Source organism: Cryptotermes secundus, unplaced genomic scaffold, assembly GCF_002891405.2.
Source record: "Cryptotermes secundus unplaced genomic scaffold, Csec_1.0 scaffold749, whole genome shotgun sequence".
NCBI classification, from domain to species: Eukaryota; Metazoa; Arthropoda; class Insecta; order Blattodea; family Kalotermitidae; genus Cryptotermes; species Cryptotermes secundus.
In genome coordinates this window covers 26766-54649 of record NW_019737396.1, presented here as the reverse complement: position 1 = coordinate 54649, position 27884 = coordinate 26766, and the positions used below count along the sequence as shown (strand labels likewise).

General features: G+C 39.6%; 2 protein-coding genes across 2 annotated transcripts in view; one reads left to right on the top strand and one right to left on the bottom strand.

Moving 5' to 3' along the window:
• The window catches only part of LOC111870370 (SCAN domain-containing protein 3-like), an 11943-nt gene extending 2651 nt beyond the window's left edge, over nucleotides 1-9292 (top strand). The window contains exons 2-3 of the mRNA XM_023862599.1: nucleotides 8162-8498; nucleotides 8625-9292. Coding sequence (XP_023718367.1) covers nucleotides 8162-8498; nucleotides 8625-9292 — 1005 coding nt within the window. The remainder of the gene's footprint in view (nucleotides 1-8161; nucleotides 8499-8624) is intronic.
• A 3945-nt stretch (nucleotides 9293-13237) lies between these two features.
• LOC111870372 (NADH dehydrogenase [ubiquinone] iron-sulfur protein 4, mitochondrial) lies at nucleotides 13238-27417 on the bottom strand. Its single transcript, XM_023862601.1, has 4 exons — nucleotides 27311-27417; nucleotides 27047-27212; nucleotides 22363-22538; nucleotides 13238-13513 (listed from the first exon to the last, which is right to left on the bottom strand). The coding sequence occupies exons 1-4, from the start codon at nucleotides 27400-27402 to the stop codon at nucleotides 13333-13335; spliced, it is 615 nt and encodes a 204-aa protein (XP_023718369.1). The 5' UTR covers nucleotides 27403-27417; the 3' UTR covers nucleotides 13238-13332.
• Nucleotides 27418-27884: the final 467 nt, after the last annotated feature.

The window sequence follows — 27884 nt, the reverse complement described above, 5'->3', positions numbered from 1 at the left end:
ACTTGCCCTTCCCCCCTTCCTTCTCTGCTCTCACATAGCTGTGTATATTTCCAACACAAGTCTGCTTTTACCGGTTCCCACGGTCTCTTCGCTTGCAGGTTTCTTATATTTTTTCTTCTACCCTGAAGATGGAGACGATACGTTCCTCCGAAACGTCGGTTAACACCACATATACACGGTGCCAAATCCCAGAAGACTGCTTTCTTCAGGCTTTATTTAATTTACCTATAATTGAATCTATATGTTTTTTCCAAGATATTGTGTTATCCGGTGTCATACCCAAGAATTTTACCTCATTTGACTCTAATAAAGTTTTGTTTCCATATTTAATATTTAATTTTTTGGTAAAATTATGTTTAGATGAGAAATTTATACAGCAAGTCTTGCCTAAATTTAATGAAAGCATATTTAAATTAAACCATTCATTCATCGATCTAAACACCGTAGTAAGTTTTTTTCCAGCTGCATAAAATTTAATTCATCTACTATTACACTTGTATCATCGGCAAATAGCATAACTGATGTATGTACTGATTTTGACCAATCACATTGTAATAGTAGTTTCCGCTTGTATTGATATATCCTTCTGAAGATGGTCTCTCAGACCGAAACATGTGAAGGATGAAAGATTCATAATATTGCTAGTGTGAGAGACCAGGATGAACAAAATCAAATTCAGGTTATATTTGTCAGCACAACAATTAATTATAAACTAAAATTAAAATGTTTGATATTAATAATTCAGTAATGATATAATTCATAAAAACCACCTGATGGTCTTGAACAAAACGTCTAGTGGGATGAAAGTAAAATAACATGAACATTTTATTATCAGTTTATAATTAACTGCCATGTTGTTGGCCCCTAAGTATACCTTTCTTAGAATAAAAATGTTATTTACCTGTTTCATCTTTTGTTTGCAGTATGGCACCACATGCCCTTTGTGCCATGGCGATGCAGGTTGATTACCTGACTTATTCAGAAGAAATATTCTTCATTTAGATAAATTTACCTCAGATTGTGTAAAAAAAAAAAAGAGATTCTATATTTAAGTACATTTAGTTTATTTTGTTTATTCTTGCAACATGTACTTAGTATGTCTTGTGTATGTTCTGAGATTTAAATAATAAAATATTTACCTCTGTTGTGTTGTAACTTCTTTAATGACCAAGGGTTCAAACTTAGCAAAGAATGGAATCGCATCACCATGTCATTAGGGCATTCTGGCATGCATAGGCCAAGAAAATCCCAGGCAGGCAAATTCAGGGAAGAAGATGAAAAGAAGGCACAGTAATTGACAACAGGGGCACCAGTTTAAATGACATGGTGATAGGTTAGCATCAGATGGATGACTACCCAATTTGACTCCAACCTCCTGCTGCATCATATGCCAAGAGGATGAGTCAGCGATTCCACAGATTGGCGTATATATCAGCGGTTTGTGGTAATTCACCACATCAACCCTGAAGGTGGAGATCTCTGAAATGTTGGTTTTAACTTAGCACCAAGATGACTGATTGCCCAATAAGATTTTAACATATTTTTAAGCTGTGAAAGCTTCAAATCTTCCATATTCTGACCGAATCATTTTACCGTTCCATTCCGAGTGTTTCTTCTTGTTTGCTTATGATCAGACCTTTTCAGGCATATATTTTTTTGCTTTTGTAACAGCCTAAAGCAATACAGATGTCTGTTGTAGGTGGTTAAGAGATTATTTTCATAATACCGCTTTTTCAATTTGTGTGCACGTGTGTGTCATGAATGAACACACACTGCACGTGTAAAAGCTGAGAATCTCGTACCTCACTGCCACTTTCACTTTGATGTTGTTTAACCGTTCTCCTACCTACTGTTCTACCAATTTATTCCTTATAATGTAAGATCATAATAAACTGTGCTGTAGAGATTGTACTCAGGGAACATTTCATATAAATTATCTCAAATGGATTTTATTAGTGCTAGTAAGTATATAATGCATGTGTAAAGGTGGTACTGAAGGCAGTAAACATCTTTTGACACATTCCTTAGTAATGTGTATGTGTGTGTGTAATTCACATATATTTTACTTCAGAATCATTTGTTACAGTATATTGTACAGAGTGTTTCATAAGTCTGGAACAGTGGTCTCACAGGTAAAAATTAACGAGTGTAAATTCAGGGGACTGTGGTGGTCATTCCACTGGTCACTGGTCTAGCTACCCTTCTTTTGCGGCAATAAAAGGTGTTTGTTAGGTGTAAAAACAGGGAAGCAAATTCTGTTGAAATTATGCGCATTTCATTAGAGAGATGTTAATGAGTCCCAGTGACATGATATTTGTGAAGATAACTGCACATTGTACATGAGCCATCAGTTTTCCTAAGAAGGTCTGGATGAGTGTGTTTCTTCCAGTGTAAGTAATGCCAACGTTCCAGGCTGAATGTACAAGTGTTTGTATTGAGGGTGGGGATGGATGAGAGGTTACCAGATGTATTTGATATTTTTCTTTTATTGCTAGTGGGGTGGGACTAAGTCCCTTGTACTGTGGCCACTTGTGGCCTATTGTACCAGCCCCAGATGATAGGTGAGGGTGATTGTGGAGCAATTGGTGGAATGAAGATTGGTAGGGGAAACTGAAGTACTCAGAGGAAGCCCGCCCTAGCGCCACTTTGTCCACCACAAATCCCACTTGACCAGACCTGGGATCGAACCTGGGCCGCTGCAGTGGGAAGCCAGCGACTAACCACTTCCAAATGTTGCATGAATACAGAATATGAGGTTGTCTCTTTTTAGTGAAAAACTTGCTTATGGTCAGTTCCTGCAGGTGTTCTCCCTTTGAGATTTAAAATCCTCTTATTTAGAATTCCTGTCACCGTCCTGTGAGTCTATTATTGCACAAATTCACAAAAAAGGGTGATAAAACTGACTACCCGTACAACATTTTATGCCATATCCTTCCCTTAAGATTAAGTTTATATGTAGATGAAATTACTGAGGAGCATCAATGTGGGTTTGGATGTAACAGATCAACTACAGATCAGATCTTTTGCATTGGTCAGATACGGGAGAAAAAATGTGAGTACAGTGAGACAGTATATCAGCTATTTGTAGTCTTCAAGAAAGCTTACAATTGTATAGGAGGGAAGTGTTGTACAACATTCTAATAGAGTTTGGGGAACCCATGAAACCAGTTAAGCTGATTAAAATGTGTTTAAACAGAACTTATACTAAGGCCATATAGGTAAACATATAATTTTCTTATCCAGAATGGTCTCAAAAAAGGAGATGCCTTATCACCACTGTTTTTCAACTTTGCGTTAGAATATGCCATTATATGAGTCCAGGGAAACCAGGTGGGACTGAATTAAATGGGACACATCAGCTGTTCATCTATGCTGATGATGTGAATCTGCTGTGTGATAATACAGATACCATAAAGAGAAACACACAAACTTTAATTGAAGCAAGTGACAAGGTTTGTCTAGAAATAAACACAGAGGAAACTAAGTATATGTTACTGTCTCACCACCAGAATGTAGGGCAGAATCAGAACATAAAGATAGCTCACAGATGTTCTGAATAGGTGGCACAGTTCAGATATTGGGAAACGACTATAACAAATCAAAATCTGATTCAGGAGGAAATTAAGAGGAGACAGAATGCAGGTAATTTCTTGCTATAATTCAGTCCAGAATCTTTTGTCTTCTCATCTGATGTCTAAATACATAAAAATCAGAATGTACAAAACTATAATTTTGCCTGTGGTTCTGTATGGGTGTGGAACTTGGTCTCTGACAGTAAGGGAGGAACATAGACTGAGGGTGTTTGAGAACAGGGTGTTGAGAATACTTGGACTGAAGAGAGATGAAGTGACAGGAGGTTGGAGAAAACTGCATAATGAGGAGCTTCATAAGTTGTTCTTTGTTCCTCCTTGGTGCACACTGCTAGCAGAGCAGCCATGTTTACATTGTCACAGCATCAAGGAAAATGATGCGATCAAGGTCAAACTTTGATCACATGACCACAGTAGTACCAACTCTAAGCATGCATGTGCAGAAGGCAGAGTGACAAACCTAAAGATGTGTTATGGCGAAAGTGCGGATAATTTCTGACTTTCCCTCATACTTAATGTACCACCAGCACAAACTTTAGATCTCATTTAACTTTGAAATAAATTTTGCTCTGTAGAAGAATTTCGTTTCTTTTATTGCTGCATACAACTTGAGAACTGCTAAACAAATTCTCATGTAATGTAATACTAGGAACTTTTACTGTAATTTTTTCAATATATTCCAGTTTTGATTAAAATAGGACAAAAATAATAGCTTACATGATGACCTATATGCCTTTCTATGCACATCTGTTATTCTTTGGAGCTAAATTTGCTCGGGACAAAGTTTGCAGGGAAACAAAGCACACTTTGTATACACAATTCACTTTCTTCAGAACATTTGATTATTTAAAGGCAATCAAACAAGCAGAGACACACATGCTAAAATGCACTGTGTGTGCCTTCCTCAACTTATTTTTTTTTTTGCCAGGGTTCATCACAGTTTATTGAATTTATTGAATTTTACAAAATGAAGAGGTGAATTAATTGGTAAGCAATACATTATTAATATCTATGTTTTAAATCCTGCTGTATAACAAATTCATTAAAAAATTGACATGTTGTACATGAAATTAAAGTCATTGCTTCCACAGAGTAACAAGCAATATAAAAAAGTACTTAATTTCTGCATATTACCCTTTACGATTTCCAGCTTCATTCTCACCCTCTCAAGGAACATACTGTCTTTCACAGCCAAGGCTCTGACTACATGAATTGAAAACTTTTCTCTATAATAGCCCCCAACCCTCTTCATATCCTTCAAGGGGGCATGTCCCCCAGTTTCTGAACTATAATTCCAGCCTGCAAAGTGTTAAGACAATTCGGATAGTGGTAAAATTATGAAAGTGCTCACTATGCAATTTCTGCATCCTTGTGTTACTTCCTGCCCTTTAAAGGCAAGGTTGTCCCTGTGCTTAAATAAGTACACCACCATGCAAGTGTATGGTAGAGTAAAGGTACAGCTCCATGCATTCTTAATGCCAGCATTGGATGGTATTAAGTGGCTATCTTCAGGCTCCAGCTGCTTTACCCCAGGGTATGAATTCAATGGGAGACTCAGTGAGCCGCACATTTGCTCATGCTAGAAATCAAACCTCAATTCCTTGGTCATACATTCCATAGTCTAGATACAAATATTCTTCTTTACCTTATCTGTTTCAAAGCAGTGTCACTAATCCATTTCATAATAGTATACAAAGCATAAAAAACAGCATTACAGTCAAGTCTTCAGAGATGTGACACTGTCCACTCTGGCAGATCACAAGAAATGACAACACTGTGGCTTCTGGTTCAAAATGGATTTATTTGGCACTACTTCCTCTTATGTGTAACCGTTTACTGTCGGGAGTTGTTTACGGCTGCATAGCAACCGCGGCATCCCTTGGCCACGTCACCGCTGGCGGGGGGAGGGGTGTCCTGCATAGCGCAACACGTCACAATATGAAAGGGTGAAATTCACTTAGTGGGTCTGAGGAAAAAACAGAAAACTTCAGTCATGATACCCATTTCTGTGGCTGGTATCTGAATTGTGTATTTCCTGAATACAAGTCAGACATATGTCTGCTATGCTGGTCAGTCAGTCAGAGTCAGTGTTAACATTTTCCTTGGATTCCTGTTCCAAAATACAGTGCACCCCTACATTATAGTCATTCACATTACAAAATTGTTGCCTTTAAAGATATTGTAAAATATGACCATAACAGCTGTGATACAGGCCGTAAACTTGCGCTTTTGGAAATTTGGAATTTATTTCAAATGCAAAACAAATACTTCTCTAAGATATGCTTATTTATTAAATTTCAATTGTATATGCACACATTTTGTTGACACAGCATAAAATATTGGACACTGGACAGCCTATGCACATCTGTAACAGAGGCGGGTGGCTGCAGGATAGTTACTATTTCCATCTTATTTTAAACTGTGATGTATGTGACTCTTCTTTATGTAAAAAGTAATTCTTAGAGCTGAGGACTGAAAATTTTCTATAGGAACACATCTCCACTTATAATGTCGGAGTCAATGGGAAAACAAGAGCTCACTTTACAGACACATTTTCAAGAACACGTAACCTCTGTAATGTGGGGCTGTGCTGTTTCTATATACTATGTAGATTTCTATCCGCTGGGATATAACGTCATGCAGTCCACTGAAAGTGAACCAGTATTTTGGAGGAATATGCTGTTTGCATCTCCAGGGCTGAAGCCATGTTTACGTTCATATGACTCATACTTCTGCAGTTTATATAATCCCATCATTTTCATGTACCATGTGATTTCTCCTTCTTCCAGTTGTTTGGAAAGTAGCCCAATGTCAAGGTAGTTGCAGGACAGTCAGTTTTTGACTTGCGAGCAGTCAGGAGAATTAGCTCACTAAATTCTATTTCCACTGATCTTTCCAAATTGCGTTTGGATACTTGTTTCAGTCGTTGAAGGCAAGGGACTGGCATGTTGAAACAAGAAATGTAGTGCTCGGTGTTTTGGAGCATTGTAACAAGGGTTTGTGCTTGGGTTTATTTTTGTATGTGTTTAGGCTTTGATTGCCCCCACTGTGATTCTGTCCAATATCATAATGAGGTAACATTCCAAGTGGTTAGTTATGTTCTTTTCTGGGTTTTCTGTCTGGACTGACTGAGTTACTCAGGGTTACTGTTTGCTAACGTTGCAGAACCCTCCTAAAGTGGAAGTAAGTAGGGAAGGAGGGAGGAGTTGCTAACAAGAAACTGGCATGAAGCAGGCAGCAAGCACAAAAAGTGCCTTGCAGATACATAATCTTCTGTTTTCTTCAACCCACTTGCTGTCTCTTTTCATGCTTGTTTCTTGCTTGGCTTGGAAGTGCACATGCACAAACATGCCATGTGTGTGCGTGCGGACACACATGCACAGTGTGTTAGCCATTTAAAGCACAGTGGTTACTATATATACCACTTTCTTTTACATTAAAGGACTCTGCATACTGCAAAAAGAATGTATTTATGTGTTGCATATAATTTTCAGAATAAACAGCAATTAACAATGTAAATAGCATTAATCATTTTGCAGTCTTACATTAATTTTGTTTTTTAAGTGGCACAATGCAAACTAGGTCCTTCTTGCATAACATCAGTCCTATCTCTTTTAACAGTTTTACATTCCATTAGAAATTCCTTCAGACCGCCTCTGTGGTCCAGTGATCAGCATTCCTGGCTACAGATCCAGGGGTCTGGGGTCCACTCAGCCTCATGATGATAATTGAGGAGTTATTTGAAGGAAATAGTAGCTCCGTTCTAGAAAACCGAAATTGACAGCCATGGGGATTCATTGCGCTGGCCACGCGATGCCCTCTATCCACAAAAGTTGTAACTAAACTTCTCAAACAAGCGGTGGTCGCCTCGGTCGGTATAGTTTAGTGGTCAACGAACCGGGGTAAATTACCCCAAGTGGGGTATAAATGAAATTCTTGGGGGTAATGAGGACTCAATAGACATAAATGAAATTATATAAAAACATGTTCCTTGTTACGATAGAAATTTTTCTTCCAGCATATAACCATCCATAACAACGGCTGCTACGGAAATTGTTTAAGAGTCCAGCATGGCAGCGTGACATCATCACTAAACACTTCTGTAGATAAACGCACCCAGCATGTTGTGGACGATAGCGTTAGTTGTGGCTCGGCAGCCAGCAGAACCGCATGTCTTGTATACGTCATTTTGGCCTAGTCACCTATTGTTTTATCTTATGCTCAAAAACTTCAACGATCAAGGTAAGATAGTTTCTTGTTAGCAAGGATTTACTATCAATAAATTCATTCATTCATTATTTAATAAGCAAGCAAAATGAAGTTTTTCATGAAACCGACGCACTATCATTTATGTGCAGTAGTAGCAGTTTGATTTTGTCACACTGAATCGGTAATTTCGTGTTATAGTACATGTGCAACTAACCGCCTGAGCTATGGCGCGGCCTCCAGTACTGACTTACACATACTGTACATGCGCAGTTTCCTCCACATTACGCGTGTCGTGTAACTATAAGAAACGCGTGTGCTGAAGGGTTACAAACTTTTTGAATCACTGTCTTTTTATCCCTCAGATGACATCAACTAGAAAACGAATATACCAGGAAGAGTTCCTCAATTATGGGTTTACACAAATAGAAGACAAAGGAATAATGAAACCACAGTGTGTTGACTGTTTGAAAGTACTGACTGCAGAATCTTTCAAAAAGAGTCAATCGAAGAAACACTTGAATAATTTGCACCCACACCTGTCCTCCAAACCGCAGGAATACCTTGTAAATTTGGAAATGTCTGTCAAAAAACAAAGACTGAACAGCAACTTGAGAAGTACATTCGATCAATGTTCAGCATCAAAGGCCGGCTTTGAAGTGGCCTGGTTGATTGCCCAAAAGAAGAAACCACATACTATTGGTGAGCAATTGGTTAAACCAGCAGCTTTGAAAATGGCAGAGATTATGTGTGGTCAGAAAGAAGCTGCATAACTAAATTCAGTGCCCTTGTCTGCAAAAGTTGTGAAAGAAAGAATTTCTATTTTAGCAGAAGATGTGAGGGAACAAGTTATTTCTGCAACAAAAGAGAGTAAATGCTTTGCTATTCAGCTTGATGAAACTACAGATGTCAGTAGTAATTCGCAGCTGATGGTGTATGTTCGCTACAAAGGTTTAAATGCAATTGAAGAGGAGTTGTTGTTTTGTTCTCCCCTTGAGTTGCAATCTCGTGGAATTGATGTCTTCAATAAAATTAATGAATACTTTAATAATGCTAATTTAAAGTGGGAAGACTGCATTGCTTTGTCTGTTGATGGAGCTCCAGCTATGTTGGGTCATGTTAGTGGTTTTTTGGCTTTGGTGAGAGAGAAAAATCCAAAAATTGAGGTTAACCACTGTATGGTCCATCGCCAGGCACTGTTTGTGAAACGTTTGGAACCTGCACTGGAAGCCATCATGCATGATGTTATCAACGTTGTCAATGTCGTCAAAGGACATGCACTAAACACGCGACTATTTCGTGAATTATGTACAGATGGGGAGGCCGAATATACAGACCTACTTTATCATACAGAAGTGAGGTGGCTGTCACGTGGAAATGTTCTGAACCGAGTGTGGGTTCTCAAAACTAACTTGAAATTTTTATGGTTGATCAAAAGCATGTTCTCGCAGATAAGTTTACAAACTCCTCGTGGGTTGCACATCTCGCATATTTAGCTGACATTTTTGAGTATGTGAATGCATTGAACAAAGAATTGCAAGGAAAAAACGTCAATATATTTTCAGCCAGAGAAAAGATTTCAGCGTTTTGATCAAAGCTTTTTTATTGGAGACAGAAAGCAGAACAAAACAAGATTGCTGCCTTTTCAAGGTTGGCTTTGTTTTTGGAAGATTGTGAAAATATTACTTTTGACAACATCAAGGACAATTACAATACAAAGCAGAAACATAATCTGTATGGCCAACATTTTAATACAAATCGTTGTAAGAGAAGTGTGATAAACATGGGCATAAAACTATACAATAATCTTCCTATGGAGTTAAAGAATGTATCTGATTTTAAAGTGTTTAGGAGGAAATTGAAGTGTTATTTGTTGCATAGTGCCTTCTACTCTCTTCAGGAGTTTTTTTATATGTAAGATGTTGAATTAAATGACTTAATTGTCTGTTAATGCATGTACTGGTGGTTTTTTTATACAATTTATTTAAGTATTTATGTTAGGTGTGATTGTTATTAAATCTATATATTCTCTTTGACTTTATCTGATTGTATATTTTACTGTTATGGATGTAAATAAAAGAATTAAGAATTAAGGACACAGTTATAAGGCATCTTACCAAACTCAAAAAGCGGTTCGATGATTACTTTCCAGATCTCAATTCACATAATGTCAGTTGGGTTGTAGATCCCTTTAAATGTGAAATTGCTGATGCACCAGAAGAGCCTCAAGGTTTGGCAGAGGCACTTCTTGAACTTCGATCCAATAATGAAGCACGTATTGAATTTGAAAACAAAGCAGATCTGTCATATTTTTGGATGTCAAGAGCTGCAAATGCTTTCAGAATTGCACATGAGGAGGCAGTCAAAAAGTTGCTGCCCTTTGCAACAACCTACCTTTGCGAACAAGGATTTTCCACTCTACTGAACATAAAAACAAAGCAGAGAAATCGATTGGACCCCGAAGACAGTATGCAAATTGCTCTGACATCAAAATGTCCCAATTTTGATGTTACTGTATCAAAAATGAAACATCATTTCTCCAAAACCTGAAGTGAAAAATTTTTTCTAAGAAATCCTTTTGTTTCATAATGAGGATATTAATTTACTCGTATTTTATCGCATTTATTTTATACTTTTTATATTTATAATTGTATTCTCCATATAAATAGATTCAATAAACCTTCTGAATTTGAATAATCTATGATTTTCTCTCTTTCAAATCAAGGGGGTAACATTGGCATAAATAAATATATTTTGGGGTAATAAGTAAAAAAGTTCCCCGACCCCTGGTATAGTTCGCTTGCTGACTAAAATCACAGAGTACCTCCTTCAGCATATGCTTTTCATTTATCTGCTTCATTCACCCATACCAACTGTTAAAATTATTCTCTACTTAATTTAACTACCACGGTAGTGTAGTTGGTTGAGGCACTATGCTACAAGCTGGAAGGTCATGAGTTCAAGTCCCGATGAGGTCATTGGATTCTTTTCAATTGACCTAATCCTTCCAGCCACACTATGGCCCTGGGGTCGACTCAGCCTCTAACAGAAATGAATACCAGAAATTAATTAAATAATTTTCTTGGGGAGTAAAGCGCAGCCAGCGCATAAGGCTGACAACCTTACTATGGCATTCCGGGAAGTTTATTAAAATTACTTAAAACAGGAATAATGAAATGAAAAATCAGCAAAAGCCCCACTACATAAAAATCTGATAAAATATGTGGCAAGGTTATGAGATATACAGGAAAATTTCATTTATGGCCTTATGCAAACTAGGCTTTATTATGGAACAATAAGGCTGCAAACTGGAACAACATACCACCTTTTAATAAGTCTTCCATATCAGTTTTGAACAAAATTTTGGAAATGATTTATGGGACACAAAGAAAAGTCCATTTAAGACATATATAAATTAGGCTTCACTTAGTGGGGGGCGGAGTCCAGCTGGGTCCACTCAGCATGGTGGCCACTGATTGGCCTATTGTACCTGCCCTGGGTGATTATGATGATGGAGAATTTGGTGGAATGAAGATTGGCAGGGGAACCGAAGTACTCGGAGAAAACCCGCCCCAGCGCCACTTTGTCCACCACAAATCCCACTAGATCAGACCCGGGCCGCCATGGTGTGTAGCCAGCAACTAACCGCTTGAGGTATGGCGCAGCCTAAACTAGGGTTTATTACAGATCAATACAGCTGAACATCAGAAATGCCCAATAACATTTAGTTAAAGCGTCCCGTATCAAATTTCTTTTCTAAGAAAATCTGTCCAAAAGGCCGAAGACTTTAGCCAATGATACTAGGTCACAGCTAGCCAGCCAGCCAGCCAGCCAGACATGCTCTCCACATGTTGTTCTTTTTAATTGTGAAGGGAGTCTGACTGTCTTTGCTGTGAGGAAGGAACTGAATTAAAGTTCTTAACCGTTCAGCGTGGTTTGACGTGTATGTTTCGTCAGGTATTTAAATCGTCTGTGGGGGTTCGACGTCTATGTTTCGTCCAGCTGCACACCTATGTTATAACGCCCATAATAATTGATGGTTTTGCTGTAGATTGTTAGATTTTTCGCTGGCCTGTTGTCAGGAGAACCGTATTTAATGAGACACGAGTTTAGCTGCGCTAATTCATCGTTACATATGCCTGTCTTGCAGCAAAGTTCCTGTTGCTCTTGGGAGAGGTTTAGTCGTTCAAACTGTTATGAATGGCGTGTTTTCTTTCCTATGAAGTTATAAACAGCAGAGACGTGATATGTGCTGTGTTTATAATATCATATTGCCCTGAGCTGGCCACACTAACACACTCAATTGGAATTCTTAGAAGAGGGATGTCCAAATTTTATTCTTGCAAGATCGATTGATTTCGCACAGTACATGGCAGCCAGTTCTTAGAAAAACGCCACAAATTAAGGCAGAACACTGTGGTCACCCCCTGTGACGATACGGGTGTGTGTGGGGGAGGGAAAAGAACTCATTCCTTCATGTATTATCGCTCCAGTTGACTCCATTTTATCGTACTGACCTTGGTGGTCGTTTCGAGGGATGACCATAAATATTTTTTTGAGCCAGCTAAGCTCTGCTTTCGTTCACTACATACCAGCCAGTTCTTAGAATAACTTCATGAATTCTGTGGTCACCCCTACGACGTCTTATGCCGCCAAAATGGATGGAAAATGAAACGCAGAAGCACCAACACTTGTTATGATAACATAAAGGTTGAATTTACTGCAGCTAATCTGGCTAGCGATACGACTCACGGAGAGACATTAATTCTTGTATTCCCCCCATGGGGAAGAAGGCAAGGCTGCGCAGGAGATGTTTGGTTTACGGAAAAAAGAGCCAAATGAGAGATACGCAGTACTGGTGTGGTGAATGTGAGACAGCGCTGTGTATAGTAGAATGCTTCAATGCGTACCATACTCCGCTCAAATTCTGAACCACCTGCTTCCTTTGCCGAGATACCGGGCGCTCATATTATAAGGCAAGGTTATAAAACCATCTTTTAACATCATTTTAGTGAAAGTTTGATGCTTCAAGGCGTACCATTCACTGCTCAAATTCTAAACAAACTGCTTCCATTGCTGAGATACCGGGCGCTCATATTATAAGGTAAGGTTATAAAACCACCTTTTAAGATCATTTTAGTGAAAGTTTCATGTTCCTATCTCATAGAATTTAAGAACAATGATGAATAAATCATTTTCAAGCAAAATTTAAATGGCCGGCTGAATATATTACCGCCGGAGAGACAGCCGCGGAATTTAAATGACCGCGCAAAAGGGTTAAAGGCTTCATTATCATTCAGATAAATTTCAGGCTCCACACATTTAAACCCACATTAAGTTTTCTACAGTATTTTCTTAACTGTTGCTATTATGAAAATATTCATTCTATTAGAAAACAAAAATCCTATATTTATATCTTAAAATATTGTAATGTTTCCAGATTTACACAGAGGGAGAGTCAAATTCTTTATTGTCCTACATACAAATAATATAGGCTTAAACTAGCATCATATCTTACATATTATGAATACTTGCTTCACTTTGTGGAAACCCTAGTTCTTTTGTTCCATGAAAAATTAACTCCATATGACTTTGGTTTCAGTTCCTTCTCCTTCTTCTGTGTTTGCACATACCACTTCCATCCATTCTTCTCACAGAAGGCAATGGCTTCTTCTTCTGTATGAAATTGTACCTTCATGTTGGAAAGGGGATCACCACTACAACAGAGATACATCCAACTTATTAACACTCCACTCCCGGGCACTTCACAGCCCAGCCATTTCTGGCAGTACATTTGTAGCTTGAAGTATTTCACTGAAAAGAAAATAACAGAAAACTATCCACATATGTCTAGAAATCACAAAAGGTACCTACATGTACTGACCAGTAACTCAAAGTGTGCTCTGAAAAAGAAACATTTCGTTTTGTTGTACATGGCAGTCTGAACAAAGCTCCAGTAAGTTGATCTCAGATAACCAGATGAAGGTAAGTTGGCCTGGTGCTTAACAATGTAGCTTTGGCTTATGGAACACTCCTATTAATATGCTTGGAAGGACCAAGGCCCAGCTTACGGAACTACAAGGTGGTTCAAATATGACTGGGACTGATTTTTCTTTAAACCAACGTACTGCCCTCCGGAGTCAACACATTTTTTCCAACGTTCTGGAAGCATCCTGATGCGCTTTTCAAAAAAGGCTTGTGGTTGGCAGCGTATCTACTCCCGAACAGTCTGGATGACGGCGTCGTCATCCACAAACCGCATGCCTTGCAAGTCTGAACTGAACCTTCCGAACAGGTAGAAATCACTTGGGGCCAAATCGGGACTGTACGGTGGATGTGTCAGAAGGTTCCATTTCAATTTCTGGAGGGATTCCATTGTTGTTTTGGCTGTATGGGGCATGCATTGTCTTGAAGGAAGGCTATCCACTTTCCACCTGTCTTAGGCTTGGATTGGACCTTTTCCTTCATGTCTGTTGCCAGGAGGTCTGAGTAAAAAGCTGCATTGACTGTTCTGGCATCTGTCAGAAAGTCTACATGGATAACCCCATGCCAGTCCCAGAAGAACGTTGCCATCACTTTTCCTGCCGAATGGCTCCTTCGTGCTTTCTTGGGTTTGGGAGAACTGGTATGCCACCACTCACTACAGACTTCAAAAATGCATCACCATTGTCTTCAAACTGCTGTAGATGACAACTGGCAGCTTGCATGCACACCATTTTGTTCACATCTGTCAAAGTGCATGGTACCCACCATGCATTCACCTTGCGATAGTGCAGGTGGTATTTCACGATGTCTTCTACACTACCAACACCGATGGACAGCATTGCTCCAAGTTCCCTGATAGTGATGCGCCTATTCTCACGAATAAGTGCATCTGCAGGATCAATGTTTGGCTTGGTGACTGATGTTCACGGCCGACGATCATGCGGTTCATTCTCCATGCGCTCTCTGAAGCACTTACACCACTCAAACACACGGGTCCATGAGAGACACTCTTCCCCATACTGTTGTTGGAGTCTGTGGCGAATTTCAGCAGACAGGACATTTTCTCCAACAAGGAATTTAATCACAATGCGTTGTTCCATGCTCTGCGGTACCTTCTGTTCACTCATCACTCTAGCAACTCCCAGACAGGACTGAACACGTTCTAACCCGAACAGGAGGGAGGGTGGAGGTTGTGGCTTCACTCTCTCAAGGTCGCACAGCTGCTGCGCAGGGCTTGTTTACATACAAATCAGTCCCAGTCATATTTGAACCACCTTGTATTCTGTCTTCTCCATATGTCATTAGATGATATTCCCAGAAATAATCAGTCAAAATATTTAACTTTGGCTTACAAAACAGTTCAACATATCACTTGCATGTACTGAGACTGCCTTACAGAACTACTCTGTCTTCTTGATATATCATGAGATACTGATTTTTCCAGAAATAATCCCAATCAACAAATGTTTAACTCTGGCTTATGGAACAGTTCTGGATACCACTTGTTAGACCACAAATTGGCTTACAAAACTATCTTCTCAGTATGTCATTAGACGTTATTTCTCTAGAAATAATCACTGTCAACCTTATAGGGCAGTCCCATATATGCTTGTATGGCCCAAGGACCCAATTACAGAACTCTTCAGTCTTCTCAGTATAGCAGAGTTTTTGATTTTTCCAGAAGTAATCGCAGTCAAAAAATATTCAACTTCAGTTTATAAAATAGTTCTATATACTACTTGCATGAGTGAAGACTGGCTTATGGAACGATTCTGTCCTTTCAGTATATCATTAGGTGCTGAGCTTTCCAGAAATCATCCCAGTCGCTAACTTCCTAAAAACCTGAAGCCAAAGTAATTAAGCACCATGTCATGAAGATAAATGGGGATGTGGCAGTATAGTTCCACCTTTTCTACACTTTCACCCTAGATCTAGGGTGTGGAAAGGTTCTTTCGTGCTTCTTTCAGCTCAGGAATGAAATTGATATATTCTTACCAAGTAAAACCATCATGAACCACTTTTATCAGATACCGAGGGGCTTTGGAAATTAGCATTTTTTGCTGATATGGTAAACCACATGAACCATTTGAATTTAAAGTTGCAGGGTGAAAATAACTTAAGTCTGTGATTCATTTGCACTTGTCAAGGCATTCAGAGCAAAGTTGATACTTCTGGAAAGCCAAGCAAAAAATTGTAACTTTGTTCATATGCTATACTGTGCAGGGTTGCATAAAAAGAATGAAGCAGAATTTCCTTCCTCGTTTGCAAATTTAGTCATTTCAGATTTGAAGGAACAATTTCGGAAGCGAATTCCTGATTTGGCTTCCAGTGCTCAGGAAATTAGATTGTTTCAAAATCTGTTTGACTGTGATGCTGCAGATGTCAAATTCAAATGGAAATTATTGAACTTCAGGAAAATTATCATATTAAAGACAAATACAAGGAAGGAAATTTGATCGAATTTTATAAATTTCTGAACTCTGAGCAATTTCCAAATTTAAAGAATTTTGCTTGTAAATTTATTTCCATTTTTGGGATGACATATCTGTGTGAACAAACTTTTTCCCAGATGAAGTACATAAAGTCGAAATACAGGGCAAATTTATCCGATGAACATTTAAAGTCGCTACTTGTGATTAGCGTTTCAAAATTTGAACCTCAATTTAATCAGATTTTAAGAATGCAAAAAGAGTTCCATCATTCACATTAATGGTTTTATTATAATTTGTGATGAAAATATGAGCATTTGCTGCTACTGTCTGTTGTCATTAATATATGATAATTTATTCTCATGTACTTTGTATTTAGTTTATGAAATTCTGTGCTTTCAATAAAACTCATATACCTAGAGCTATTAATTTCTCATTTTATCTGGCCCGTTGAGAGTGCTGAATTACCTAATGTGGCCCGAGGTTTGAAAAGTTTGGAGACCCCTGCCCTAAATGGTGGTCAGTGATCACTATCATGCCCCAGCCACTTTACCTGGGGGGGGAGAGCTCTCAGTACCCATTGGATAGAGGGCTGCGTGGGCACTAGAGCCAGTCTAAACACTGAAGAGAAAAATCTCTCTACAACATTTAAGTTCGCAAAAATCAATAAATCAGGTGAAGTTACTCTTCCATAAATAACTGTGCCCCTAATGAAATTATTCCCTTCATACAGCATGTGTGGATAAGTCTATCAGTTTGCAAGATATAAAGTTATAATTTTGCATGCATTTTTCATTTCTCCCATGTGTGCTACATTTTCTGATCATCTAATCCTCCCTCCATTTAGCCACTGACACTACTAGGTGAAAAGCACAAATTATGAAGCTCCTCATTACGCCATTTTCTCTAGTCTCATGCTACTTTACTTTTGAAAGGTCCTATCCCAAGACACCTTCAGTTTATTTATTATTGTCTTTTGGGGTATAACTCCATACAATGTGATAGCTGGTTACCAATGTTTCAGGGTACCTACTGCTTCCATCCTCAAGGCTGAAATGCTAATAACTATCTACCAGGTTATATGGCATCACATCCCAGAAAATGTAATCTTCACAGTTACTGCATGTACTCCATGCAAGAACTGCTGAGCCACAGAAACAGCTGTTGCTAAGTAATACAAGCATGCGACAGTACAGAGCTCTATTTTCTATGTGGTCTCCGCCATGCAACAGCATAGGGCTGTGTATTCTGTGCGTGGTTCATGCTGAGACAATATAAGATTCAGTGCAGTTCAGTTGAGAGTTCAGTTCTGTACAGGAGCCTCTGAAGAAATGAGTTAGTTGCAAGAGTGTGAAGAGAAGACTTTATGTGTATAGCAAGTGTCATGTAACTTCGAACAAGGCCAAGAGTAACCTTGAATGCGGAGAAGAAAAATTTCAGACAAGGGGGTGGAGGGTGTGAGAAGTGACAGGCAGCCAGTGGAAGAACGAGTGTTAAGAAACTCCTCCCACCACAAGCTATACGCGGGATCTGACTAGGAATACGGGGCCTTGATCGAAGTTATGTGACACTGTCTATAATTCAGTGAGACTGTTATAGTGCCTGTGTTATAAATATATTGCCAGAAAACAGACAGTGTAGACACTGTAAAGGTGTAGCCACTGCTCAGATGAACTTGGCCTCCCCCGAGAAACGCCACTGACCGTGATATTTGCTTCATGCGACTGAAGAATCAAATCCCGCAGCAATATTTCGCGGAACTTTTTGTGTGTCATTTTTCTACCACATGACTTGTGTAATAGATATGCATTTAGAATAGTCATATCTAGAAGGTGGAATAACAATTTCTTTGTCCACTTCCATGTCCTCCTAGCAATGCCATAACTGTTTACCATCCTGTCAGATTTATCAACAAAGCCCATGTGTGCATTGTAGTCTTCAGTTACATGGGGTTTGACAGCATGGCCAGATTCTTCTCGGAAGTTGCCTTCCAATGAAGGAGGGTGCAAATTCTAAAAACATACACATCACACTTGTCTTTCCAACGACCAACATTTAGATGCCCCTTGACTCTTGTAATAATATCCCATTTTTTCAATTTCATTGACTTGGGCCAAATTTCTTGTGGCATTCCACGCCTATCATTGCGAATGGTGCCACATGAATTTATTTTCTGGTCTAAAAGATCGTCAAATAAAGCAGGAGAACTGAAATAATTGTCCATGTAAATTCTGTGTCCCAAGCCTTCTACTCATCGAATTAGCTGGAGAACAATGCCATGTGTCGATGTAATTTCTTCTGTCGCAAGTTGCCTTTGTTTGCCCAAATAAACTGTCATGTCATAAGTATACCCAAAAAAATCGCAAAGCTTGTAAATTTTTATACCAAATCTTTTGCGTTTCTTTGGAATATACTGACAAAAAATCACTCTTCCTTTGAACAAATATTATAACTTCATCAACAGCAAGACGTTCTGCTGGATCNCGCGGTGACGTAACGCGCAACGCTAACGTAACCGTAATCAACGTCCTACTGTGACGTGGCACTCATTACGCCACAGGCAAGCACTGCAGCTATATAAGTGGATGCAGAGTGCGTATCGATCAGTTCGAGTTCGAGTTCGAGTTCGAGTTCCAGTGTGGCTACCGCCGAAGACATTCCGAGTTATAAAGTAACAGCCAGCCGACTACAGTTGGAGTATAGCAGCCGTCGCGGAAAGAAGATCCGGACGTGTGTGTGATTGTGTAATTGGGAGCGTGTGATACAGTGATACATAGCTCCCCTACTGTAAACGTGTAGACTACTGAAGACAGAGTGAACTGATTTGCGCATAGGGTTATAAGTCGTGAAACCCCGCAACAGTGTTAACAGATTAATGCGCTTAGGGTTATAAAGTGTGAAACCCCGCAACTGTGAGATAATTAATTGTAGCCGTTATTTGTAGATTGTTCAATAAACCAGTTAACGATCTCTACGGCGTCTTCAGTAACGCAAGACACGTTACACTGGTGTCAGAAGTGGGATATACCGACAAAAAATCACTCTTCCTTTGAACAACACTATAACTTCATCAACAGCAAGACGTTCTGCTGGATCGTAAAGTTCACAAAATTTGTTGTTGAGATTGTCAACAATTTTTTTAATTTTCCAGAGCCTATCATAATCTGGGTCATCTTGATTTGCAGGAGCTTCATTATTTTCAAAATATAGGAATCTCAAAATATGGAAGAAACGGTCTCATACCATGGTGTTATGGTAGAATGGAGTGTAGTATTGCTCATCTCTTGACCAATAATCTTTGAGGGTGTCCCATTGATCATGGCCCATTTGAATAATTATTGCCAAAAAGTTATACATCTCTTCAAATGTAATGTCAGGCGGTTGAACAGAAGAGCCTGGAGCATCTTGGCATGCCATAAACTGGTTAAAATATCTGTTGGTTTCTTGTAACAAGATTTGGAATATTTGTTTGAAAAACAGAATGAAAATGGAAAAAGGAGAGGACTGTGCATTTATATTGGGAGCAGCTGATCTGTTGATTCCACTCAGAGGACCAGTGAAGTCTAGTACCTTTGGTGAATCCCCAGGTCTTCTATCATGAAACCTAATTTCCGTTTCCTCTGCCTCGTCTGATGATGATGATGACGACAATGACATATTTGCTCGAGGTTCAGTGAACTCACTGATATCTTCTAACTCTTCATCAGATTCCTCTTCCATCAGTATTTCCTCCAGTTCTTCTACATCGAGAAGTTTGGAATATCGGGCACGTTTTTGAGGTTCCATCTTGGAGGAGGGGTGGTTCCCAGCAAAATCAAATAAATTATGTTGATTGACAAAGACTCACAAAATAGTGATGCAAAGTAACTGTAATAGTATGGTACAATAGGCCAGAAGTGGCAGCAGTACAAGGGACTTAGTCCCACCCCACTAGCAATAAAAAATAATAATTGTAATAGTAGTTGAAGAGGTGCCAGTCCAACACTGATATGGAAAGTCACAGTGACGAAGATGCCTTTTACTCACAAAGTAACACTGGCTCAGTGGGTTTATACTTCTTCCAAGACACAAAATAATATAAAAAGAAATATATGAGAGTCTGACACTAACTTTTTAAGTGAAAAAGAAATATTACACAATCCAACACTGACTTCCTAACTGATAATTCGCCATTGAAAACCAATCCTTGAAAACCTCACACTTCCTTGAAAGCTCTGGAAGCACTGATCTGCAAGCACCCACGAATATTTCCTCTGCAGTTCTGAGAACAAAGCTGGGCTATATTTGGCTGACCAGGTCATAAACAGTCATATATAAACATAAATAGTTTTGAAACCAGGATTGAGATAAACGATTTCTTTGTTCAGAGCTAAGGAATGAACCACTAACATGACCTAACATATGTTTGTTTTCGTTTCAAATCCAAGGTCACTCTGTCAGCGCTCCCAAAGAGTGCACGTGTCCTGCGTCATATATATGTGTCATTCGGCCAACTCCGGTTGCTGCTTGTGTCATATACATGTGACATTCGGACATTAAAGGTTAAACTGCAGAAAACACAAGTCTACCATGTAAAACAAAGCATCATATATTTAATGAAGATAACAGTCCAAAGACCATCTATATATTTCTGTATCACATCAAGACTAACTTGAGTTACCAGACTACCGTCTATCACTGTGACTAAAAACTCTTGTAGGGAATAAAAATAGTTTTGTAATAAATAACTTTTGAATTTATTTTTAAAAACCTTAAAATTTCCTATTCTTTTTAGTTTGAAGGGTAAGTTGTTATGTATTTTTATTCCCATGTTAATTACATTTTTTATAACAAACGATACTGCATAATTGGGCACACAAATCCTTTTCCCTTTTGTGTCTACTTACGAATATCAGAATACCAAGTCATATAGATCTTATTCTTTTTTATAAAGCATAAGATCTAAAATATATATAATGAATACAGTTAAAATCTTAAAATCAACAAACAAACTTCTACAAGATACCCTTTTTTAACTTCTTTAACAAGTCTTGGACCTTTTTTCTGTATTTTAAGTACTTCATTACTGTCATTTACTCCCCCTCAAAATATAATACCATATTTTAGTAGAGATTCAAATTTTGTAAAATAAACATATCTTAATACAGGTATACTTACTGAGTTGTGTAAGGATTTAATCAAATAGAGCTTTCTTTAATTTTTGACAAATGTATTGTATATGAGTGGCCCAGCTTAAGTATTCTGTGATATAAATACCAAAACATTTAAAAATCTTAAATTTGATAAATAAGTTCTTTCTTTGTTATTTAAATACAGAACAGGTCTGTGAATTAAACTGGATCATCTTCCCTGAAATAGGATTGCTTTGATCTTTTCAGTATTTATTATAAGATTATCTGTCAAGAATCAATTTTTTAATTGTTTTGTAACTTTCAAATTTTCCCTCTTAAAGATGTGACTTTTCTCAATGAGTAATATACTTGTCATATGTGAATAACACCACCTGAGCTTCTTGAATAGCTTGGGGCAAATCATTTATGAACAACAAAAACAAAAGGGGTCCCAAGACAAAACTGACATACGCCATATTTTATTTGTAAGATTTGAGGTTTTCATGGCAGTGACTATGAATAATGCTGTCTTCTGGGATGTGGTGCCTTGCAGATATTGTGTAAACCAACATTTCGGAGGAACGTATTGGGGCAAAAAAATTCGCGAGCGAGGAACCAGCATGAGCAGGTGGCTGCAGACTGAGTCACCAGTCAAGAACACCCAGCTACATAAGCACAGGAAGGGAGGGAGAGTGGGCCACATGGGAAACCAATAGAGAGGAGAGGAGAAAGGTCTGTGGAGTTGGGACAGCAGGTGGCAGGCCAGAGTGAGTACAGGATCCTGTCAGGGTGGGGGGGAAGAAGCAGGGTTATGGGGACAGCATTGACCCATTAGCCTTGGGGCTAAGCTGCCAATGGTGCACTGACCTGCACAGTTTGGGAGCTTACCCCTGAGGCTACTGGGTCAATGCTCTCCCAGTAATCCTGCCTCTTTCCCTTCTTGGAAAAAACTGACATATCTCCTCAGAAGAAATCTGTGATAAACGAAACAAGCACCATGGGACACTTCATGACATATTACAGTGGAACAAAGCCACTTACGTGGATGCCCAGCCCATGAGTGGATTTTCCCAACGTTCTCTAGTTTCAAACTCCATCTCCCAGTGATGGGTGTTGTCTGTACCAGACTGCATGGCATTCTTGCATGGTCTGTAGATCCTTACAAGGCGTGTCTTGATGTGTTCTTCAGGGACTCCAGTGATGGTAGAAATATTCATCTATTCAATTACAACAGTGAAAATCATCAGTCACTGCACATTAAACAGTATAACTGCAAAACAATAATAAGGCATGTAAACAAGAACAATAACACTTTTTTTAAATGTATTCATCAACTACATGATATAAGACAGTTCTCACAACAGTGAACATTAAGATTATGAAGAAAGCAGTTTTCTGGGATGTGGCACCGTGTAGATGTGGTGTTAACCGATGGTGTCAACGCCAGATCCACAAGGACACAGAGTCCATGACTGACTCACATAGCACCCCCCCTCCCCCGCGCAGCTTAAGGGTTAATGCCCTTCCATTAACCTTGCCTTTCTCCCCCAGCACAATATCCTATACCTGCTCTAACCTTGCTCCTGTCCCACACCCTTCCCCTCTCCCTCTCCACTGATTTCCCATGTAGAATTGTTCCTTCCTTTCCTGCTCTCATATAGTTGAGTTTATTTCCAACATTAGTCTGCTTGCACCTGTTCTCACTGTCTCTTCACTCGCAGATTTTCTTATTTTTCCTTTTACCCTAAACATGGAGGCAATACATTCCTCCAAAGCATTAGTTAACACTACATCTACATGGTGCCACATCCCAGAAGACTGCTTTCTTCATAGTCACTGACGTGAAAACATCAAATCTTACATTAAGATTATGGTCTTCTGGGATATAATCCCATGTAGTTTGGTAGAGAGGTACCAACATTTCTGAGGAATCTGCCTCCCCTTCCTGAATACAGGGACTGCATATTTTTCTGAAATGCTGGTATTTATATCTACCAAACTGTGTGGAGACACATTCCAAAAATCAGCCTTCTTCACTAACCAGCTGTTGTAAAAAGCCATCTGTATAAAAGCAGCAATACCCATTCTCTGGTTGCCTACCTTGTCAGTGAAAGAATATGTAGTAGTTATACCTTCAAAGAGGGAACAACACTTAACTACTGTAGTCATTGTTATATATATATAGTGACATGGATGGCGCAACGGGAAGTGGGGGTCACGTGAACTGTATGTCTCGCGAGTGACATCACCTACCCCCACTCCTTCCATCAGTACGCAACGCTCGGTGGGCGCCCCCTCCCCCGCGCTGACATGGCAGCTCTTCCCACAGTGACGTAGTGGGGGATACCGCAGTTGCTACGCAGCAGGCGACAACTCTCGACAGTGTTGCCCAGCAATAAGGCGACTAGGCAACAGGGAAGCGAGGTGCTTTCCGTTGTCTGGCTGAGGGTTTATAAGAGAACTACACTGCATAAGGAGTTGAAACACAGCAGCTGCCTAAGACAGTTAAAATGTAGCAGCCACTGAAGACAGTTTCAATCTAGCAGTTACCGAGTCGGGTTGTATCGAGTGCATGGCAGTAACAATAGGAGAAATATTTGTGATACTGCAGATGGCAGTAGTTGGGAGATTGTAAATTGTCTGATTGTGAGAGCAAGTGTTCAATAAATTCACTATATCAAATAAGGCGTGAAGTTACTTGTCGCGTGACATACACCCAACATGTGAAAATTTGGTGTCAGAATTGTCTACGAACTTAAACACGCCACAAACGAATTATTGTGCATTGAGTGTTATCCTACAAAAAGAAAAAGGGACACACAACAGATGATGGAACTCCTGCTGAAAGAGATGAGGGCCTGGGGAGAAAAGATGGATGCAGAAATGAAAGCCTGGAGAGAAATGATGGCCGCCAGGCTAGAAGAGACGGACGCCAGCCAAAAGGAGATGGTGGCTGTAATCAAACCAGACATGGACGTAATGTCGATGGCCTGCCAAAAAATAGAGGCACGTCCAGAAGAAAAAAAGCCGGCCTCAGTGGACATGAAACCTGAGGCGGCAGAACAACGAGAGGTACCCGTAGAAGACGCCGAAGTAATGCCGGTCGGAGAACCGAAGAAGAAAAGGCATAGGGACCAAAACCAGCAAAATATGAAGAATTCGACACGGGAAAATTGTGGACCCCAGAAGAAGTTGGCCATGGCCAGCAGAGGGACGAGCCACTGTGCAAAAGTGGCACTGCAAAAGCAGAAGAGAAACGACACAAGGATGTCCCGTCGCGCAACAGTGGCACGACTCAAGAGAGACACCCTCAGGAACACCACCCAGAAAAAGTGTGGACACCACAAGAGACTGGGACTTGCCAGCAAGGGAACAACCCACCGTGCGAAAGTGGAACGGCAAAAGGAAAACGTCGTTGGGAGAAACCGCACCAGGGCCATGATTGAGTGAGCAATCAGAGAGTAGGGCCAGTCAAGAAGAATTTATGGACGCACCATAAAGGAACAAAGGATCAACGCGGCAAGGGACTGCTACATGGGAGGAAGAAGAGGACAACCATGGACGGCATCGGGAAGTGGAGCCCGCGAGAGCGAGCTCCTCTGGGAAGTGAAGGAACACTAAGGACAATCTTATATGAGACCTACAGTCCGAAAAACACTAAACGAATGCCCAAGACTTTCAGCAGGATGCGGAGAATCATGGATTGGACTTTGTGGAAGGGACGATGCCCTCCAAAATGGAAAAAGAGACTTCAAGCAGAGGAGGAGCCGGTAAATTAGAAACACTGGCATCCCCAGAAAAAGTGAAGGAGTGAATGTGATACAGTTGGATATTCGGGCACGTTAGCAGGAAACCGCTCGAGACAAGCTGGTCTTAAAGGAGGAGCAGATGTAGTGGTTGGAGAGCACAGCAACGGGAAGAAAATGGAATGGGGATGTACCGTAAGGCTGTTCGGGACAAACAACCTTTAGAAGGGAGCAGTATGACGTGGATGGCGCAACGGGAAGTGGGGGTCACGTGCGTCTCGCGAGTGACATCACCTACCCCCACTCCTTCCATCGGTACGCAACGCCAGGTGGGCGCCCCCTCCCCCGCGGTGATGTGGCAGCTCCTCCCACAGTGACGTAGTGGGGGATACCGCAGTTGCTACACAGCAGGAGACAACTCTCGACAGTGTTGCCCAGCAACCCCTGTAAAGAAGGTGACTAGGCAACAGGGAAGCGAGGCGCTTTCTGTTGTCTGGCTGAGGGTTTATAAGAGAACAACACTGCCTAAGGAGTTAAAATGTAGCAGCCCCCTAAGACAGTTAAAATGTAGCAGCCGCCGAAGACAGTTTCAATCTAGCAGTCGCTGAGTCACATCGTATCAAGTGCATGGCAGTTACAATAGGAGAATAAATGATACACACTCCATCCCAAGTGCAAACAATATATATTATATGTCTTTGATCTTGTTCTCTTCTACACTACATGTTTCGGCCTCTATCGGCCATCATCAGGTGTATACTCTAAATGTTGCTGCCACACTGAAACCCAGTCTAAAATTTAACATTTAAAATTTAAATTTAAAACTGGGTTTCACTGTGGCAGCAACGTTTAGAGTATACACCTGATGATGGCCGATAGAGGCCAAAACATGTAGTGTAGAAGAGAACAAGATCAAAGACATATAATATATACTGTTTGCACTTGGGACGGAGTGTGTATCATTTATCGTGTAGAGTGCAACAGGATGCTGAGATATAATACAATAGGAGAAATATTTGTGATACCGATGGCAGTAGTTGGGAGATTGTAAATTGTGTGATTGTGAGAGCGAGTGTTCAATAAATTCGCTATATCAAATAAGGCGTGAAGTTATTACTTGTCGCGTGGCATACACACAACACGTGACAATATATATATAGATAGTTTCTTCACAAAATGCAATAGAATTAAATCAAGAGTTCCCTGTCTTTGACACTGGGACTACAATGAACAATCAGTTATCATACTCTTTTGTAAAACATCAGCCTAAGAACTAGCCACTTTAATTAGTAACACATGATGTAACAGTTAACTAATACACCAATGTATATGTTTTGGCAATGGAAAAGTGGAAATATGTATTTATGTATGTATGTATATATGCATATCATATATGAAGAGATAAATTGATAAAACGACATGGCTTCTCAAGAAGTAAATATACCGTACTATCAAGCCTAAAATACAATTCCAAAATTAATCTACACTGAAATATTCAGAATGTGGAATATGTTTCATGTAAGTATACAGCCTCCTGTACTACACGAGATAAGAGTGACCAAATTTCATGTACAGGGAAGCATTTTTCATTACAATATTTCAGCATAAAAATCAGAACAAATTAAGTTTCACTCCTGTAATTTAAAAAAGAAAAAGAAAAACTGTAATGAGGATTCAAAACCACATTCACAAACTAGAAACCAATACTTTCGCTTCTTTATAGCAGCCTTGATTGTCATATAAGCTGTCAACATCACACAGTAAACTGCACATGTAAGGGCTGTCTGTGTTGGTCCACAGTGCAAAACAGGAAATTGTCAAAATTTTGACAGGAACCTTCCATTTTTATGTATGCTGGATACTGCAAATAGCTTATGTAAATTCCCACACTTAGGCACTTAGCACAACACAATTAATTATCGAGAATTCCAAACTAAATTTGAACATTCAATGCTTCACTGTTAAGATGAATTTCTTACCGGCTGATCCACAGTTATGTAGCCATCAAGCTGTTTCTGGTGAGACACCTCTTCTGGCCTCATAAGTATATATTTTGTTTCCACTTGTGGGGCCTCCTTTACCTCCAGTGCCTTGTCAATATTGTCAGTGAGCTGCACAGCAGATGTGTGCACTGCAGCACCAGTCCTGAAGCAAACACAATTCCTTCAGAAATATGAGATTCACAGTTTCTCTAACTATACTTTCTGACTGCCTAGGTTATATAGCATCATATAATAGAATACCATACGAATGATGAATCTGGAAGAACTGGAAACTGAAATGAAAAGCAACACAGGGCTAACTTTTCACTATGAACTGCAAACTTCTTTGACATTACTTCACACAATTACCAACTTACTGACCCTCAAGCATGTGAAATCATTTCGAACATAAACAAACCTACGGCTCTGAATCCATCATTAATGTGGTCAAGCCAATTTATAACTTAACTTCAGGACACGCATGAAACTTGCTTCTTGAAATAGCAAATACAAGCTGCCTTTGGCCTTATTACGTTGAAGGTGCACCAATGTAATAAATAATTTCTAAGGAAGCGGAAGGAGTAGGGAACAATGACATAATTTTGTAAAGCGCTAATTGGTATGGATTGTGTTAGAACTAGTGAAAACTGCTTCAATAACTGTACCACGCGAGCGTTCTAGTTTTCAGGGCTCTANAGATGGCTGGTCTGCATGTTTCCCTCTCCCCTATTTGAGTTACACCCCCCTGTTCAGGATGTGGGATTGGCTATACCCTATGTGCTGTACAGTGCTGCCATCTCTGTCACGCATTCACAAAGAGTGCACACGTATTTTA